This window comes from Protopterus annectens, chromosome 7.part1 (assembly GCF_019279795.1).
Source record: "Protopterus annectens isolate FY-2018-M chromosome 7.part1, PAN1.0, whole genome shotgun sequence".
In the NCBI taxonomy this organism is placed as follows: Eukaryota; Metazoa; Chordata; order Ceratodontiformes; family Protopteridae; genus Protopterus; species Protopterus annectens.
In genome coordinates, this window is record NC_056740.1 from 378,901,020 (window position 1) to 378,917,802 (window position 16,783).

At 40.3% G+C, this 16,783-nt stretch overlaps 1 protein-coding gene across 1 annotated transcript in view; it reads right to left on the bottom strand.

Moving 5' to 3' along the window:
• Nucleotides 1-16,783, bottom strand: part of MYO5C (myosin VC) — a 1,763,334-nt gene that overhangs the window by 171,431 nt on the left and 1,575,120 nt on the right. The window contains exon 25 of the mRNA XM_044078824.1: nt 890-1,040. Within this exon, the coding sequence (XP_043934759.1) occupies nt 890-1,040 (151 nt within the window). The remainder of the gene's footprint in view (nt 1-889; nt 1,041-16,783) is intronic.

Consider the following 16,783-nt stretch of genomic DNA (forward strand, 5'->3'; position numbering starts at 1 on the left):
ACTTTTTTTTTGTCTTGTGCTTAATAGTTGTATGTACGTTATTTGTCTTGTTCTTAATAGCTGTATGTATGTTTATGTAATTGATACATGGAGTCACTGAAACCAGAGTCATATCCCTTGTATGTGTGCACACTTGGCCAACAAATGTGATTCTAATAATCCTGTGACAGCCACATGATATAGATGTAGAAATGTGACGGTGGCTTGTACGACAAAATGCTAGTTAGAATTGTGCAGAAGTTGATAAACTCTTGAGACTTAAGAATTTTTGCCTTCCTAGCAATTGTAAATAAATGCAACAAAATATATTAATACTAGTCTTGTAATGTAAGGCTAAAATCAATGTTAAAAAAAAAAAAAAACAACGATAACTCAGTACTTCAGCCACGATCTGAAACCACTTACATTTGAATAGGACATATATATTTTCAAGAAGTTTAAGCCTGAAGGTTTTATGATTTGTAATATTTCACAGGGAATAGAACAGAGAATTCCATAAGATTGTCCCAGTTTAGAAAAAACAACTCCAAAACAGAAAAAGCTAGTTCTTTTAAGAAGTGGTGACACATTTGATAACGAGTGCTATGTACTCTAAGGAATTTACTTAGAACTTTATTTCCTGTGAATAGTTTGTGATGGAGGAGTGAGAACGGTTGGCTATGATTCAAGATACAATGGAGGAGATGTTAGAAATCAGGACAATATATTGATGAACTCTGAGGCCTGTTAAAGACTTGTGATCAGTATATGTACACCTGGTTGTTAAGATTATGCTAATGAATAAAGGTTTCAAGGTTAACAAAAAGAACAAATCCATTTTCCAACAAGGATATATTATCATTTATGGATCTCTACAGAAACCTATAAGACATGATTTATTCATACTTGCCTATCATTGGTTGCAGCTGTCTCTCCATAACATTGAGGAACTGATGGTAAATGCGAATTGCCAGATCACTGAGAATTTGTCTGTATTCTGATAAGTCAAAATTCTTCAGACAGTTCTTATTTTGCTGTACACTGTTGTATTTCATGAATTCCTTATGTAAAGAAAAAAATAAGATGCTTGCATGATTCTGCTACTATGACATGTAAAGACATTATTTTGCAACTTTATTTCATTATAACATTACATGTCACATCACTCAGTGGTATTGCTTGTACTGTATGCCATTTTTTCTATTCTTCCGTGGAAGAACATTCACCTCTACCTATTTGCCAGATTAAGAACATCAATTCCAATCTACCTACTGCAGTCATTTTCATCTTCTTATTAGCACTTACCTTGTACCCTAAAAAATAAGGTACTATCAATCCTTCTTCAGACAGGAGGCAATTCCAGCTCCACTGGTAACTGTGGTACAAACTCAGGACTTCACTACATGAAGAATTCTGTGGACATCCTTTTTTTGCATTACTCTTTTCTGGATCAGACACACACACACACACACACACACACACACACACACACACACACACAGGGTATCTGTATTTTGTCATAACTAGAGGGTAGCTGTTGTGCAAAGCACCACTGGCCACTTATTATGAGTAGAAATAAACACAGGCTGTTTATACATAGAACCACCCCCACCTCCTTTGCCAGTGCCTCAGATGCCCACGACATTAACTGAACCTATGTCACTTGAGCCACAGCTTACCCTTTATCCCTTTGTACCATGGCACTGGCATATTATCTGAATGCTTTTTGTTTAAATGTAAATATATTTAGACGCAAAGCTGTGAATTTAATGGACTGCTAGGACACATTCTATTTTTACAAAGGAATTTGAGGTATTTGGATTACAGTTTGAAGATGAGACTGTAGAAACATTATGGAAAGTTGTTTTGGAGAATTTGTATCTTCAGGGAAATCTAAAATTAGTTCTTCTTTGAGAGAAAAAATGTGTACTTATTAAAAGTACATGTAGTAAGTTTAAATACTTAACTAGCCAGACTTTTTTAAATTGCTGAACAGTTAGATCCTAAATTGACAGCAATCTGATTTGTCTGGAATATGATGTAATCAGTTCTATGCAATTAAAAATATTCTATAATAAGAACCCAAAAATCTGTTATAACCTATAGTCCTTTACTTTTATTTCTTCAGTCATTAATAGTATGTGCACAAGATAACTTTATTGGTAGGCTTTTAAGGGATTACTACCTCTGCTGGAAAGACCGAAATAGTGATCACTGGGCTGTGGAAGGAAGGACCTGGATGTAGATGGGAAGTGTGTCTACAAAAGAATCAAATGATGGAAAACAGCTGTAGATTTAATTTTTCTAAAGACAAGCTTGAATAGCATAAGTTCGATAAACTGATTTTTTCCCTCCAGGATAGATACCTTTAAAAGATTACTATATTATATTGTTCAGTTATCAGATGGAAATGTGCTTGGTAGACTTTATTTTCTTTTTAGAAAGATTGTACCTAGTATTTTGTACACCAGGAAATACAAGTGAAAGGATTACTAACGCATAAACCTATAAGAGAGATTTCTGCTTGTGAACAAGTTGAAGGTATCATCCACACTTTCTCTGACTGTCAAACGGACACAATTCTATGAGGTTTTTTTTTCAAATTGCTGCTTTTGAAATTCAATGTTATTCTGCAGCTGCAGAAGTTTATTTAAATTTTGTTATGAGGTAAACAAGATGCACACTTGATTAAAAAAAGTGTATTTTGGATGGTGGATGTGGCATAGTGCCAATTTGTATTATATAATGAGTATGAATTTCAAAATATTGGCATCTTGCTTTTGTATGCCTTTGTAAAATTTGAGATTGCAATATGTTTGGTCTGCATCATTACTACTATGGATGATGTTCATGTAATAAAATACTAACACTGATACTCTTTGAAAATATGAGAAACACAACAGGAAAGAAGTTTAATTCTAATGTAAATACAGCTACTTTTTTTTATAAGTGCCATGGAAAGTTTTACTTCCACTGAACCAAGCAGACCTTGAGTGAACATCTCATCCAAAGGATGGCACACTCAGGAGTGTGGCACCCCTTCCGCCCTCATATGCTGCACTCCACTGTCAGTATTTAAAAGAATAGCACCAACGGTCTTTTGACCTTCAAGCATAAAAGGTGATTGTGCTATACATTGAGCCATAGACACTAACCTCAAGGCAAATATTTTATATGGAATATCTATTCTGATGGGGAATCTTATGTCCGCACTTAGTGCAGTTTTTAGAAAGTTCTATTACATGTCAAACTAGCAGCAAAATTACAATTACGAAGCAGCAAGTGCTCACAAAACAATAACAAACAGAAACTGATAGGATTCAGTTTACAAATAGCTGGCATGATGGTAAAAAGGATACTGGATATCCTGTGTATGCAAGAGACCAAGTGTAAAGGTAGCACACTGGCGTCTGTTGGCCAGAGATCCAGACACTATTACTTAGGGCACAGAGACTATTACTTAGGGCACAGAGACTATTACTTAAGGGCAAGAAAAAATAAAAATGGTATAGGAACTGTGATGCAGCAGAGTGTTCTAAAGACAACGAGGGATGAAGTCAGAATCAGTGATGCACTTGAGGAAGAGACAGTCCAGTGCAAACAAGCAATCTTCTTGATCTCAGCTTTTGCTCTACAGTGATGGATTGCATGAGACAAAACCTGCAACAGTCAAGCATGACATACGAATCCAAAACTTCTCAGTACACTTCTAAACATATTAGCTCAGCTAGATATTTTCTTGAGCATTTTTGTAAACTTGCTTTTAAAATGGTATCATTTTCACTGTAATCAAAACTATTTTCTGCGCTTTAATTTTGAATAGAAATAATTATATCATACAGTAAGGTAAAATGACTATTTCTTTAGTCTTTCACTAAGGAAGTTATTGTTGATTAAAACACATTTGCTTAAATACTGGCTACAAAAATATCTAAATGCATGTTCCCCTTATGAGACAGCTATAGTATGGCTCCTTTAGTTAGCTTCCCTGTGCCTGGCTTGGACACTTGTGAATACAAGACCTTCAATTTCTTCTAAAAACATTTGTGGACCTACAAATCTGATGTATTTTTTGTATCTAACTATCTTAGCGCTGTTTAACAGTTTTTTGCCATATCTATTGATTTTGTTGAATTTATCTCTGTTTTGTAGACTGCACTTTTTAAAGAAATACCATCTCTGTTACTGTACTGCTCTATGTCATTTTAACAATATTCTGATATTTTCTAACCTCCTATGATACTGTAAAAGCTGTTCTGACTTTGCCAAAATATTTCTCTAAGTTTAGCAAAGTTTTTTTGTGTGTGTATAAGTTCACCTACATTTGTGTACATTTTTCTGTATTTGGGAACATTTCTCAGGGCTTGTGAACTTATTTCCAAGGATTCCTGATACTGCAGGAGTTCTGTCTTTTGTTGTAAAGCATTTGTTACTGCACTTCAGCTCAAAACCAGATTGTTTTACATTAAGAGAGTTTTACTCTGCACTCGGGTGGGAGCAGAGGGATAATTCAACCCATCCAAGTTGGGAACTGCTGATTGAAGGCTTATTGTGTGTTTATCTGATTGGCCTGAAGGCTTAACTGTGTAAAAGTCTTTCATCCTGCTGGTATAAAAGCCTCATGGTTGCTTTTATCCATGACTTGTATATAAGCAAACCTCTCCAGTTTAAAATCCTCTATAAGGAAACGCTCTCCATAGTCTTCCACTGTTCATAGCTGCTCAAACAGCTGCCAGTTTAAACACAGGGCAGCACCACTGCAGGTGATCTAACAGTATATTACTAAACACTCTCTCTTAGACCTACTCTTTCCCATTTACTAAGGATATGGTACAATGAACAGGTGCTTCCCTGTCATCTCTGTTTCTGGCCTGGTGGATATGACTATCCTGTGGCAGTGTAGTAACTGCCTCATGTTCAATGGCAACCATTTAATTTTAGAACAGACAAACACAGTGTGTGAGAGATGTAGATACACAATGTCACTGGAGGCAAAGCTCTCACATACACACACAAAAAATGCAAACCAGGTTGTCAGCATTACACCCAAAATACTCACTATCAACACAAAACAAATAACCCACATATGCGGAGGTACTCACTTGTAATCTACCTAAACCTCCAAGATCTCTTAAAAGCATCTCTCAGCGGCTCACACACACACCACACACACACAAAAAAACAGCACTTCACACAACACATAACTCTGAAAATCATAGTATCCCGACTTTCAAGCCCATAAGGCAACATACCACATAGACAAACATTCTAATTATTTAGGATTCCATTGTAAGACATACTGATTGTCCCCCTTACCAGGCTAAACAAGGAGAGGATCACAGTAAGCTCTCTGTTTGGATCCACCAGACCATGCATGCACTTACATCTTTAAACCACAAGTACCCGTATGACATGGCCATAATCCATTTGGTATAAACAACCTAAGATGTACCTCACTGGACTATATGAAGAGAGACATGATGGAGCATTCTGAATCTGTGTCCCCAAGCATGTATTAATCTATCCTTCACTAGCATCATACATTCACCAGCGATGATGCCACAGTACCAGCAAAAAATGACTGACTTTAACAACTGGCTTAGTTTCTAGCATTACAAGGGAATCCAATATCTGTCACCCTGGGGAGACATGACTGGCAAACCATGACGCGTTTGCCAGAGATGGTTTGCATTTGTCACCACTTGCCTTCCAGATATTGGCAAAAACTTTATCTATCCCAATAGTGACTTTTTTTATGCCATGCCAAGTTGTTAAGCCCTCCAACATAACAAAAATCACTCATGACTACCTAAATGTACTGCTGCCCAATGCTAAGAGTTTAAATAAAAAACTGCATTCCCTGGAAGCACTGCTCACCCTGGAGAATGCACACTTATATTCAGCCACAGAAACATGGTTCAGAACCGTGGAAAGCACCCCGATTATCAAAAGCTACAATGCCTTTCATACAATTCGATCCTCCTCAGCTCAGGAAAAAAACAATGGGAGGAGGTGTCTCAGTGTGCTAGCCTGGTCCAACAACAAGACTCACTTGACCTGCTCCATGCTCAACTAACCATAGGTGTGACCCCCATCATATTCATGCTAACTACAGATCCCATAACATGAGTCTAGAAAGCCACACCTCCTACGTAAACCTTCTGAAATATGTCAATATTCAGCCTAGCACCACACTTATGGGTGACTTCAACTACCCCTCCATAAACTGTGAGACTTATATGACTCACAATTCACTTGTTCAGAAGTTTCTGGACTTCAACAATTCAAACACTCTGGAGCAACTGTTACCCAACTAGAGGTGAAAATATCCTAGACCTAGTACTCATGTGAACATGGGGGGATGCTGCTCAGTCCTATGCATTAACTCCTCCCTAGTAAGATCTGACCACAGAATGATCTCCTTTAGTATTCAAACTAACATAGAACCCTCATCAAAATCCACAGTTGTTAAGATCTTTGCTAAGGCCAATTACCTCAATCTAAGTGGTAGCTTATTAAACTTCCAAGCCCCTCCGAACCAGGATGACACTAAGGCCTATTCTGAGGGTCTATATTACAGATTCAAACACTTAAATGTTCGAATCACTAAAGATCGACCTTTAGTGATCGAACATTCAAATGTTCGAATATGTAAAAAAATAATATTAAAAACAAAAACAAAAAGGAAAGGGTTTAAGCAGGGGGGCTAGCCCCCCTGCACCCCCCATACCCCCTGCTACTTAAATATACCAACTCCAAGATCGCACTTCAGTGAGCTACAGTGCGGAAATGGAAAATTTCCCATTCCCTACAATGTAGCGCAATCTTAGAGTTGGTATATTTAAGTAGCGGGGGTGCATGGGGGCTTGCCCCCCTGCTTACACCCTTTAGTTTTTTGTTTTTTTTTAATTTTTATTTATATTCGAACATTTAAATGTTCGATCACTTCACTAAAGGTCAATCTTTAGCGATTCGAACATTTAATCGTTCAAATATGTAATATATACCCCTACTCTGAGGTGTACAAAAAAGCACTATACAACCACATTCATAGCTGCACAGAGAAGGCAGAACCTGTCTGAATCAAATCTATGACTACTGGCAAAAATAAACCACCCTGGTGGACCTCTATCATAAATAGGTTATTCGAGAAAAGGAAAACAAAAATCATCTCCAAAGCCAAGAAGGAAGACAAAACAGTACAACAAGATAGTCACTAGTCTAAGCAGACAAATTAGAGAACTGTTCAAACCTGCCAAAGCAAACTATGAGGCAAAGTTAGCCTCCTAAGAAGAAGACAATCATAACGTTTTTAAATTATGTTCTTAACCTCAGGGGAAATGTTCAGCAATGTGCCAAGTTGATCATGAACAGCAACACTTACATCAAACATGAAACTACAGCAAACTTGTTGGCCAACAAAATCAGTTCAAACGTCTCCCCTGGCCATCACCTGTTAACACAGCCAAAGAAATACCTACAACCATCCCATTACTGGTCATTACAAGGGAAAAGGTCCTTACTGCATTCTCTATAGCCAAAAATACAGCCTTCATGGGTCCCAACAACATTCCAGGATGCTTCTTAAATAGCTTAAAACAGAATCTATCAGAGCCACTAGAAACCCTCTTGAACCACAGCCTCCGGATGTGCTTTGTCCTAGAACTGTGGTGGACTGCAACAGTCAACTCTCTGCAAAAGGGAGGGCCCATCAACTGACCCAAGGAACTACAATCCCATAAGTTTACCAATCTTATCTGCAAGTCCACGGAGAGAATTATCATGGACTTGATCAATACCAACACAGGAACTCTACAAAAACTGGACAGGACCCAATCTGGCTTTAACCAAGGGAGGTCTTGCCTGCTCAATCTAGTGGACTTATTTCAGAAAATTACCAGGGCCATGGATGAGGGTAAAACAGTACACACTCCTTATCTAGATCTGGTCAAAGCTTTCAACACAATCTCCCACACATGGATCATAGATAAACTTAGTGAGTTGGGCATAAACCACCTGCATCATCAGATGGATAGCCAACTGGCTCACTTAGAGGACACATGCTGTCTGAATAGGTGAATCACTTCTGATAACAAACCTGTTACTAGCGATCTCCCACAGGGCTCAGTGCTGGAACCCCTCCTGTTTGATATACACTCCTATAAAGTTAAAGCAAATATTTGGGGCCTCTGGCTCACCAAGTTTATCTGATTAACTGTAAGCTGGGAGCAATCACTGAATCCCTAAAAGATGCTAACATCCCAAAAACAGGTCTAAAATTGACAAACTGGTGCCAAAACCATGGTCTGAGATGAAATGCTAAAAAATGTATAATCATACCCTTCAGTAAATTAGATATTCCTGCAAACTATAATACTGATAACACACCCAGGAACACAGACAGATAGTAACCTAACTTTGACCACCAGGTAGTTGCTGTATAGAGGAAATCCTTCTCTGTGGCTTAATTTATAAATAAAGGCATGGCATCAAGATCTAAGGAAGTCATAATGCCATTGTACTGGGCCCTTATCTGGCCCATAATAGAGTACAATGCTCCCTTATTTCTATTTATTTATTATTAATATATATTTATTATTATCAATATGTCGAAGGTCAAAACAATTTTTTTTCAACATATCGAAAGTACACTGCGAAAATTAAAAAAGGGAACAGGACACAAAGTGGAATCCGCTGATCGAATTCAGCAGATTTGACATTGTTTCTGAACACATCACGTAAAGTCAGTATAGGAGCTAACATAAACAAAACTCCTATAGCTAACATGATGATTTTGCAGGGGGACAAGCCCCCCTGCACTCCTCTGTGGGGGACTGTTCCCCCCACAACCCCTGCTAACTATATATTCCAACTCCGATATTGCATTGCAGTGAGGTAAGGGATGAATTTCCCAAACTGCACTGTACCGCGATCTCTGTACATTTTTTGAATTTATATTAGCGAATGCACAGTGCATAAACATTCAAACACTGAGATGTTCAAGCAGATGAACATTCGAGCATCTGTGTTTCAGATTTTCATCTGCGAATATCTCAACATTGCTATTTTGACAGTAAACTGTAAGACACAGGTCTTATTCAGACTAACTAAAGGTCCTATATCTTTACTTCATCTCATATCATTTATTGAGAGGTGACTTATACCTGACCTACAAGGTTTTCTCTGATCCAGCCTAGATGAAAATGTTACATATTTGCAAGAAGAATTATACATAGGTTACTGGTTCCATGGACCTGCACCTTATTTGTGACTCTAATGGAAACTGCTGGAGAGACAGATTCACATCCCAAAGGCTACTAGTCTATGGAATAAGCTTTCCATCTTCATAAAACAAAGCCCATCCCTAATTCTCTTCAAAGAGAATTTGGATAAATGGATGGGGAACCATAAATTCACTCATTGTGTACAACATCCAAAGACCAACTACCCTGATACTACCCCATCCCATATCTTGGGAGCTAAGATATAATACTGTCAAATCCTGGATATAATTGGCTAGGCTTGTAAAGGCTCTTGTGAAATTAGCCTAGTAATCACATATGAATCTATGAAGTCAATAACCTGAAGTATTCAACTTAAGTTTAGTGCATTTTATTTATACACTTTACACATAAAAACATAGTTGGTTCAATAACTCAAAATTTAATTCAAGTAAAATAACTCACAGTTCATTAGGTCAAATACTCCAGACTTCATGGTTTGCCCAAGTACAAGCCTAAATATTACAACCACTTCAATATATCAACAGGTCTTGAGTTCCATTCTTCTTTGCACTATTCCACAAGATCCTTCTCAACTAACTCATGGTTCCACAAATTCTATCAAGCAAAATTATCTAGAGTTCCTCCTTCAGGCAACAATCCCTATTTATAAGATGCAAACATCCTCTCTCCTAACAGGCCTACCCTCTCTCTCTCCTGCTCTTTCTTGGTTACAGCTGACCTTTTTAGTAAAAGGGACATGGGATCCAGCGATCAGAACCGATGGGGATCCTCTTCCGAGTCTATCCAAAGGCTGCAGCTCCACAACTCCCTAGTGGTTGCTGTGGGGCACTATATGACATGATTCACCCCCCCCCCCCCCAACAAAGACCAGTCTGGAATGACCAACATTGGTGAGACAGATATCACCTCGACTGGCCAGTGACAGTGACATCAACAATAGATGGCTGTTTTTCCTTAATATATTCATCTGGAAACAGACAAGACACTTCAGTCCTTCAATGATATAAACAGTCCTCTTCTGTATGAACGGTTCACTGTGGGTCACCAAACTGGTGAATGTATGCATTAATACCTCTAGAACAGTGACTTTGGTTTCATTTTTTCTGTAGGTACCTTCAACCATATGATGCCAACCATGTGTCCGACTTTGCTACTTACAGTAAAGAAATACATCAGTAGTTTTATCCTGAAATATATTGTCATTTTTCACTGACTGACCTTTCTTCAAGTTTGTGCTGGCCCTCGTTATGTCTCTTTTACTGATTTTTCTTTTACATCACACATAAGTGATGAGTCTGGTAGTTTGGACTCCATGGCTGGACCCTACTCAACATGAAATATACATGAAGTATGCTGTACACTCTGGGTTGGTCCCATGTTTATTTTTGTAGCTTTAAGGTCTGCAAATGTGTATTCTACTGTCTTACTCGGCATGCTAGCCTAATATTCGGTGCAGCTGTTTCTATGGTTTGATGACTCTGAATGTCTCTCCTGTTCTCCTCACATTTCCCAGTTTCATAAATTTAATATGACTATCTTCCTTCTGTTTAAGAATTTTTTTTCTTTTTTACATCTGTCACAGGAATGACTCTCTTGCAGCAGTTTAGCATGAGATGCAAGGGTTGAAATTGTTTTAATTTACTGACTGCTTCCTCTGCTTTGGGCTTTATTTTCGGCCTCCAGATTTTACACTTAGTGGTTAGCTTGAGACTAGCATAGTACTTTTCATTTATTTTGCAGTACATCTTCCTCTTTTCTTTCTGCAGCATATTGATGAGACGTTTATTCTTTTGACATTTTTGTTCCACTTCCAGAAGATGCTAACTGATCAGAGCCTACTGTTAACTTTCACTTACATTTTCAGATTTCTTTTTTTTTTAATATAAACTCGCTATTTCATCATTTTGAGTATGTCTGGGTACAGGTCTTGACTATATTCTGTCTATTGCAGTTGTGTTTTAAGTAATTCATTTTCAGCTGAGGCATTCTGACACTTTACTTTTAGATGAAGCAGAACCTTTAAGCAGCTCATGCCATAATATCTATATTTTACCTTTTACACATATAATATCAGCTTGGCTCAGAAAGTGACTTTTCTTTTGTCATCCAAATTTTAACACAAGGTCACATTGCTTTTTTCCTCTTTTGACATGAGATGTCACTTGACTTAACATTTTCAGGTTTACACAGCTGTTTTGCCATTCTACCCTACAGAAAGTTTAGACAGACGTGGATAAATCAGTAGTTTATTTGTTTTACTCTGATGTCTCCCTGTTCAAGGTCAGCCAACAACTTTATAAAAAGTACAGTTTTGTACCTACCATAAATGTAGATGCTCGAGTGCTAATACAGCTGCAGTCATAACAGATGGGTTCTCCTGCCGTCAGGCGGGTCCTCGGTCGGCCGAATTCCAAAGTCTAGGTCCGGCGTCGGTTGTCGTTGCTTCTTCCCTGACGTCAGTGCGCCAGGGGTATAAAAGAACCAGCCGACGCCATTTTCTTCAGTTTTTCTTGCCCCAGATGTCAGGTGCCCCCAGAAGGAAGGCAATACATAAATTTGTGTAATAAAGCAATGCAATATAATCAAACTACAGTAGTTGCAAGCAAATACACCATAAAAGAATACCCCAATCAGGTTGTATGAGGTGGTGTTACCCAATAGGCCTGTCCCAAGAGGGGAAGGAGGGAGGGAAACCTGGACTGCAGCTGTATTAGCACTCGAACATCTACATTTATGGTAGGTACAAAACTGTACTATGTTCATCGTGCATACAGCTGCAGTCATAACAGATGGGTAGAATCCCTAAGCTAAGAAAGGGGTGGTAGGCACTAGGTGGAACTAGGAGGAGCCAGAATGCCCTGCAAGACTGCAGTGGCAAAGCCTGCTCTAGATTTGGAGTATAATGGTAGGTGGTAGTGCTTGGAGAAGGTATGCACAGAACTCCAAGTGGCTGCTTCCAAAATATCTTTGGTAGGAACTCCTCTGAGGAAAGCTGCAGAGGTAGCTGTGGCCCTTGTGGAGTGAGATCTGATGCCTGCAGGTACAGTTTTACCACGAAAAGAGTAACAAAAGTATATGCAGTGGGCTATCCATTTTGAGATTGTCTGTTTGGAAATTGGCTTCCCTTGAGCTCCTATAGCATAGGACACAAAGAGCTGTTCTGATTTTCTGAAAGGCTTTGTTCTGTCTAAATAATAATGCAGCTGTCTGTGGATGTCCAAGGAATGTAGTAGTCTCTCCCATTTGTTTTGAGGATTAGGGTAAAAGGTAGGTAAGTGTATTCTGATTCAAAGCTACCCTGGATACCACCTTTGGCATAAAGGATGGGTTGGTTCGTAAGGAAACTCTGTCCTGATGGAAGATGATAAAAGGCTGCACAGCCATGAGGGCTTGTAGTTCCGATACCCTACGAGCTGAGGTGATAGCCAGAAGGAAAGCTGTTTTCCAGGACAAATATTGCAAATCTGTTGAGGCAGCTGGCTCAAAAGGAGGCAAGGTCAGCTTTTCTAGAATGAAATTGAGATCCCAAGCAGGTATTGGTTGTTTCCTTGGGGAGTTTATATTCTTTGCCCCTCTGAGGAACTGTCTTAAGAGGGGGTGAGAGAATAAAGGTGGATCAGTGCTGTATTCTGCAGAAAAGGCTGGAGAATGAAAGTCCACTGCTTAGCAGCTCAGCTAGATACTGTAATATTTGAGGTAAATTCAGCTTTCCAGGATTCTGGCCCTTTTTCTCATTCCAGGTACAAAACCGTTTCCATTTTGCTGAGTAAGCTTTTCTAGTAGACGGCCTTCTGGCCTACAAAATGACATCCTGCACCTCCTTGGAGAGTAGGGTCTGTTGTGATGTGAAGGAATCTTCCGTGTGGCCAGATTGAGTGTTTTCAGCTGACTGTGAAGAGTTTTGAAGCTGTGCTGAGTCAGAAGAAGAGGCATTAGAGGTAGGGTCCATGGAGGGGAATGCGTCAGGCTCCTCAGGAGTGGGTACCAGTGGTGTCTTGGCCAGTCTGGAGCAATGAGAATCATCTTTGGTCTGTCTGCTCTGGTTTTCAATAGAACTTTGGGCAGCAGAGGAAGAGGTGGAAAGGCATAAACTGTCATTGTTATCCAACTGAAAGAGAGAGCGTCCACTCTCCAGGCCTGTGGATGGAAAGTCCTTGAGCAGAATTTTGTCAATTGGTGATTTTTGTGGGAGGCAAAGAGATCTATGTCTGGCCTTCCCCATGCTTGAATTATCTCTGTAAAAACTTGAGGATGCAACTTCCATTCATGTGGATCTGTCATATTTCTGCTTAGGTTGTCTGCCAGTGTGTTTTCCTTGCCTGGCAAGTACTGTGCTTGAAGTTCGATTTGTAATTCCACAGCCATGTTCCAAAGTGACATGGCCAGCCTGCATAGGGGGTATGAATGGGTTCCTCCCTGTTTGTTTATGTACCACATTACTGTGGTGTTGTCTGTCCTTATCAATAGTTGACCTGGATGCAGAAGGTCTTTGAAAGCTATAATAGCATTTATTACTGCTAGCATCTCCTTTTGATTGATGTGAAGGTGCTTTTCTTTTTGGGACCATTTGCCCTGAATGCACTGATCTGTCATGTGCACCCCCCAGGCGTAGTCTGAGGCATCTGTTGTGATGACTTGATTTGCTTGAGGCTTGCAGAATGGGAGACCTGTGTTTGTTTGGCATGCTTGAGCCCACCACAGAAATTCCTTTTATAGACATTGAATTAGTGGTATTATTGTTTCCAAACTGTGGCTGTGTTGAGACCATAGGTTTTTCAGGTACCATTGAAGTTTCCTCATGTGCAGCTTTGCACATGGGATTAGTAGGATGCAAGATGCCATGAATCCCAGAGCCTGCAGGATTGTCCTTGCAGTCAGCCTGGTGAAATTTGCTAGTTTTCTGAAGTATTGAGTTAGTTGCCCCTGCTTCTCTGGCGTGAGGTAGGCCATCTGGGTGTTTGTGTCCAAGTTGGCACCCAGGAAAATTATTTTCTGAGAGGGTATTAGCCTTGATTTCTTTTTGTTGACTGTGTATCCCAGAGAATTCAACAACATTATTACAAAAGCCAGATGTTTCAGAAGTATGTGCTTGCTGTCCGCTTGGATCAGGCAGTCATCCAAATATGGGTATATTTGTATCCCTTGAAGTCTGCAGTAGGCAATTACTGATGCCAGACTTTTCGTGAATACTCTGGGTGCAGTAGATAAGCCAAAGGGCAACGCAGAGAATTGATAATGGGTTGAACCTGCAAGAAATCTGAGGTATCTTCTGCAATTTTGTCTGATTGGGACATGCAGGTATGCCTCCTTGAGGTCCAATGTTACCAGCCTGTGAGCATCTTGAATTTTGGTACGAGTAAAAATGTATTTAGGATGGATAGGTCCAAAATAGGTCTCCAATCTTTTCCCTTCCTTGGTACCAGGAATAGTCTGGAATAAAAACCTTGACCTTGTTCGTGAGTAGGTACCTCTTGAATAGCTTTCATGTCCATGAGATTTGAAATTTGTCTTTGTGCCTCTGCCCTTTGATTGTGTGGCAGGTTTGGCATGCCTCTCATTTTTGGAAGGGTGTGAACATGGAATCTGTAGCCTCTGTTTATAATGTCCAGGATCCATTTGTCTTTTGTGACAATATGCCAATTTTTTGAAAATAATGCCAGTTTTCCACCTAAGGGTGCTGCCATTTGAGCCTTGCTTGGCATGCAAAGGGGAAAGTCATTGGGCTTGCTTTCTGAATGGCTGCGAACTATCCTCACCACCTCTTTGTGTAGGAGCTTGCCATTGTCTGCCCCTAAACGATCCTTGAGATTGCCCTCTGCCCCACGGGCATCTGTATCTACCTCTTTGGGGTCTGTCCGTGACTGGAAAGGACCAATTTTTGGAAGGCCAATTTCTACTGAAACGTGGAGGTTGTACCTGTAGAAAATCTTTCACTGTTTGCATTGATTTAGCCTTTTCCTCCATTTTCTTTAATACCTCCTCAGCTGTAACACCAAATAATACATCCTTTTGAAGAGGGGCATCTAGTAATTTAGCTTTGACATGATCTGGTAAGGTTTGCTCCTTGAGCCAGGCATGCCTACGTATGACTGATCCTGTAACAGCAGCTCTACATGAGGCTCTAGAGCATCAAAACCACATTGCAAGGTATGTTTACCCACTTGTTCTGCACTATGCATCAAATCCTGCAACTCCTTCAAGTCTGGTTGTTCAGGTTGTGACATTTTGCTTATCAACTGTGATAACAGAAACTGTTGGTACTTTAGCATATGGAGCTGGCAGTTTAATGCCCTCATGGTTAAGGTGGCCGAGGTGTATACCTTTTTTCCCCACCTTTCTGAGGATCTGGAATCTCTCTTGGAAGGTAATGGGTTTTTAGCAGTGGGGGCCTTAATTCCCTTGGGGCCCTGTGAGATAGTTTCTGGGTCAGCCGCATGGCTTTTGTATAAAAATCGGTGTGAGTCAGGAACCCGGTAGTACCTGTCAGGCTTGACTGGGGCTGGAGTTAAAGAATCCGGGTTAAGGCAGGCCTCCGAGTACACATCATCTAGTATGTCTAAGACAGGAGGTATAGCCAGAGGCCTGTGCTGAGGTAGCAAGAGAAAATCCCTAAGCCTTTTCTTGGAATCTGAGTACTCTTGGCCTTCCCAGTGGAAGTGTTCCCTTAAGGTATGCAAGGTTTCCCCAAATGAGTAATCTTCTGGGGGGGGGAGACAGAGGGGATGGACTCCTCAGCATCAGAATCTTCAAAAGGGGAGTAAGAATGGTCCTGTTCATCAGAGTGCTCTGAAATAATGGAGGCCTGGTCAGAGGAGGGGGATTCTTCCTCTACCCTGGGCCTTTTGTCCGGGGGGGGGGGGGGTTGAGAACCCCTGATTAGAGTAATCAAATCCTCAGCCATTTTAAGCATCTGTTTTTTAGGCATGGGGCCTGGAGAAGGGCCCTGTGGAGCTTGTCTCTTAGAATGCATGGCTGCTTTAGACTTAGTGAAAGCCTTGATAGAAAAAGAAGAGGAAGGTCTGAAGACACCTTGAGAGGAGGCAGACCTGTCTACATTTTGAGATTCACCACCAAGAGTGGCTTTGGTATCTGTAGTCGGAGTGTGGGCCGAGGAGCCTGCGACCTCTGGCACAGAAGACACCACCAAAGAAGTGTCATCGGTAGGCAGGGGTTGCGTAGGCGCCTCGTTGAGAACCGGACCACCTGTAGTCGGCTTTGGCGTGGTGTCGTTAGAGGCCGCGGACCTCGTGTGTCGGTCCTTATCTTTGCGGTTTTTAGACAAAACTGGAGTCGGAGTATCCGACGACATAATATAGCTAAATTTTTTGCCAAAATAGTGCTGGGCGAACTCCGCCTGACGCTTAATGGTGCGTTTGTTGAATGTAGCACAAAAACGACAGACCAAGACGTCGTGGTCTGGGCCTAAGCAAGGAATGCAGAGGGAATGAAAATCCTTATGCGGTATTTGCTTCCCACAAGAAATACAATTATTAACTTTGTCTGACATCGGTCTGAGGCAAGAAAAGTTTCCCCAACGGGGTACTTAGCTTTAAAGAAGA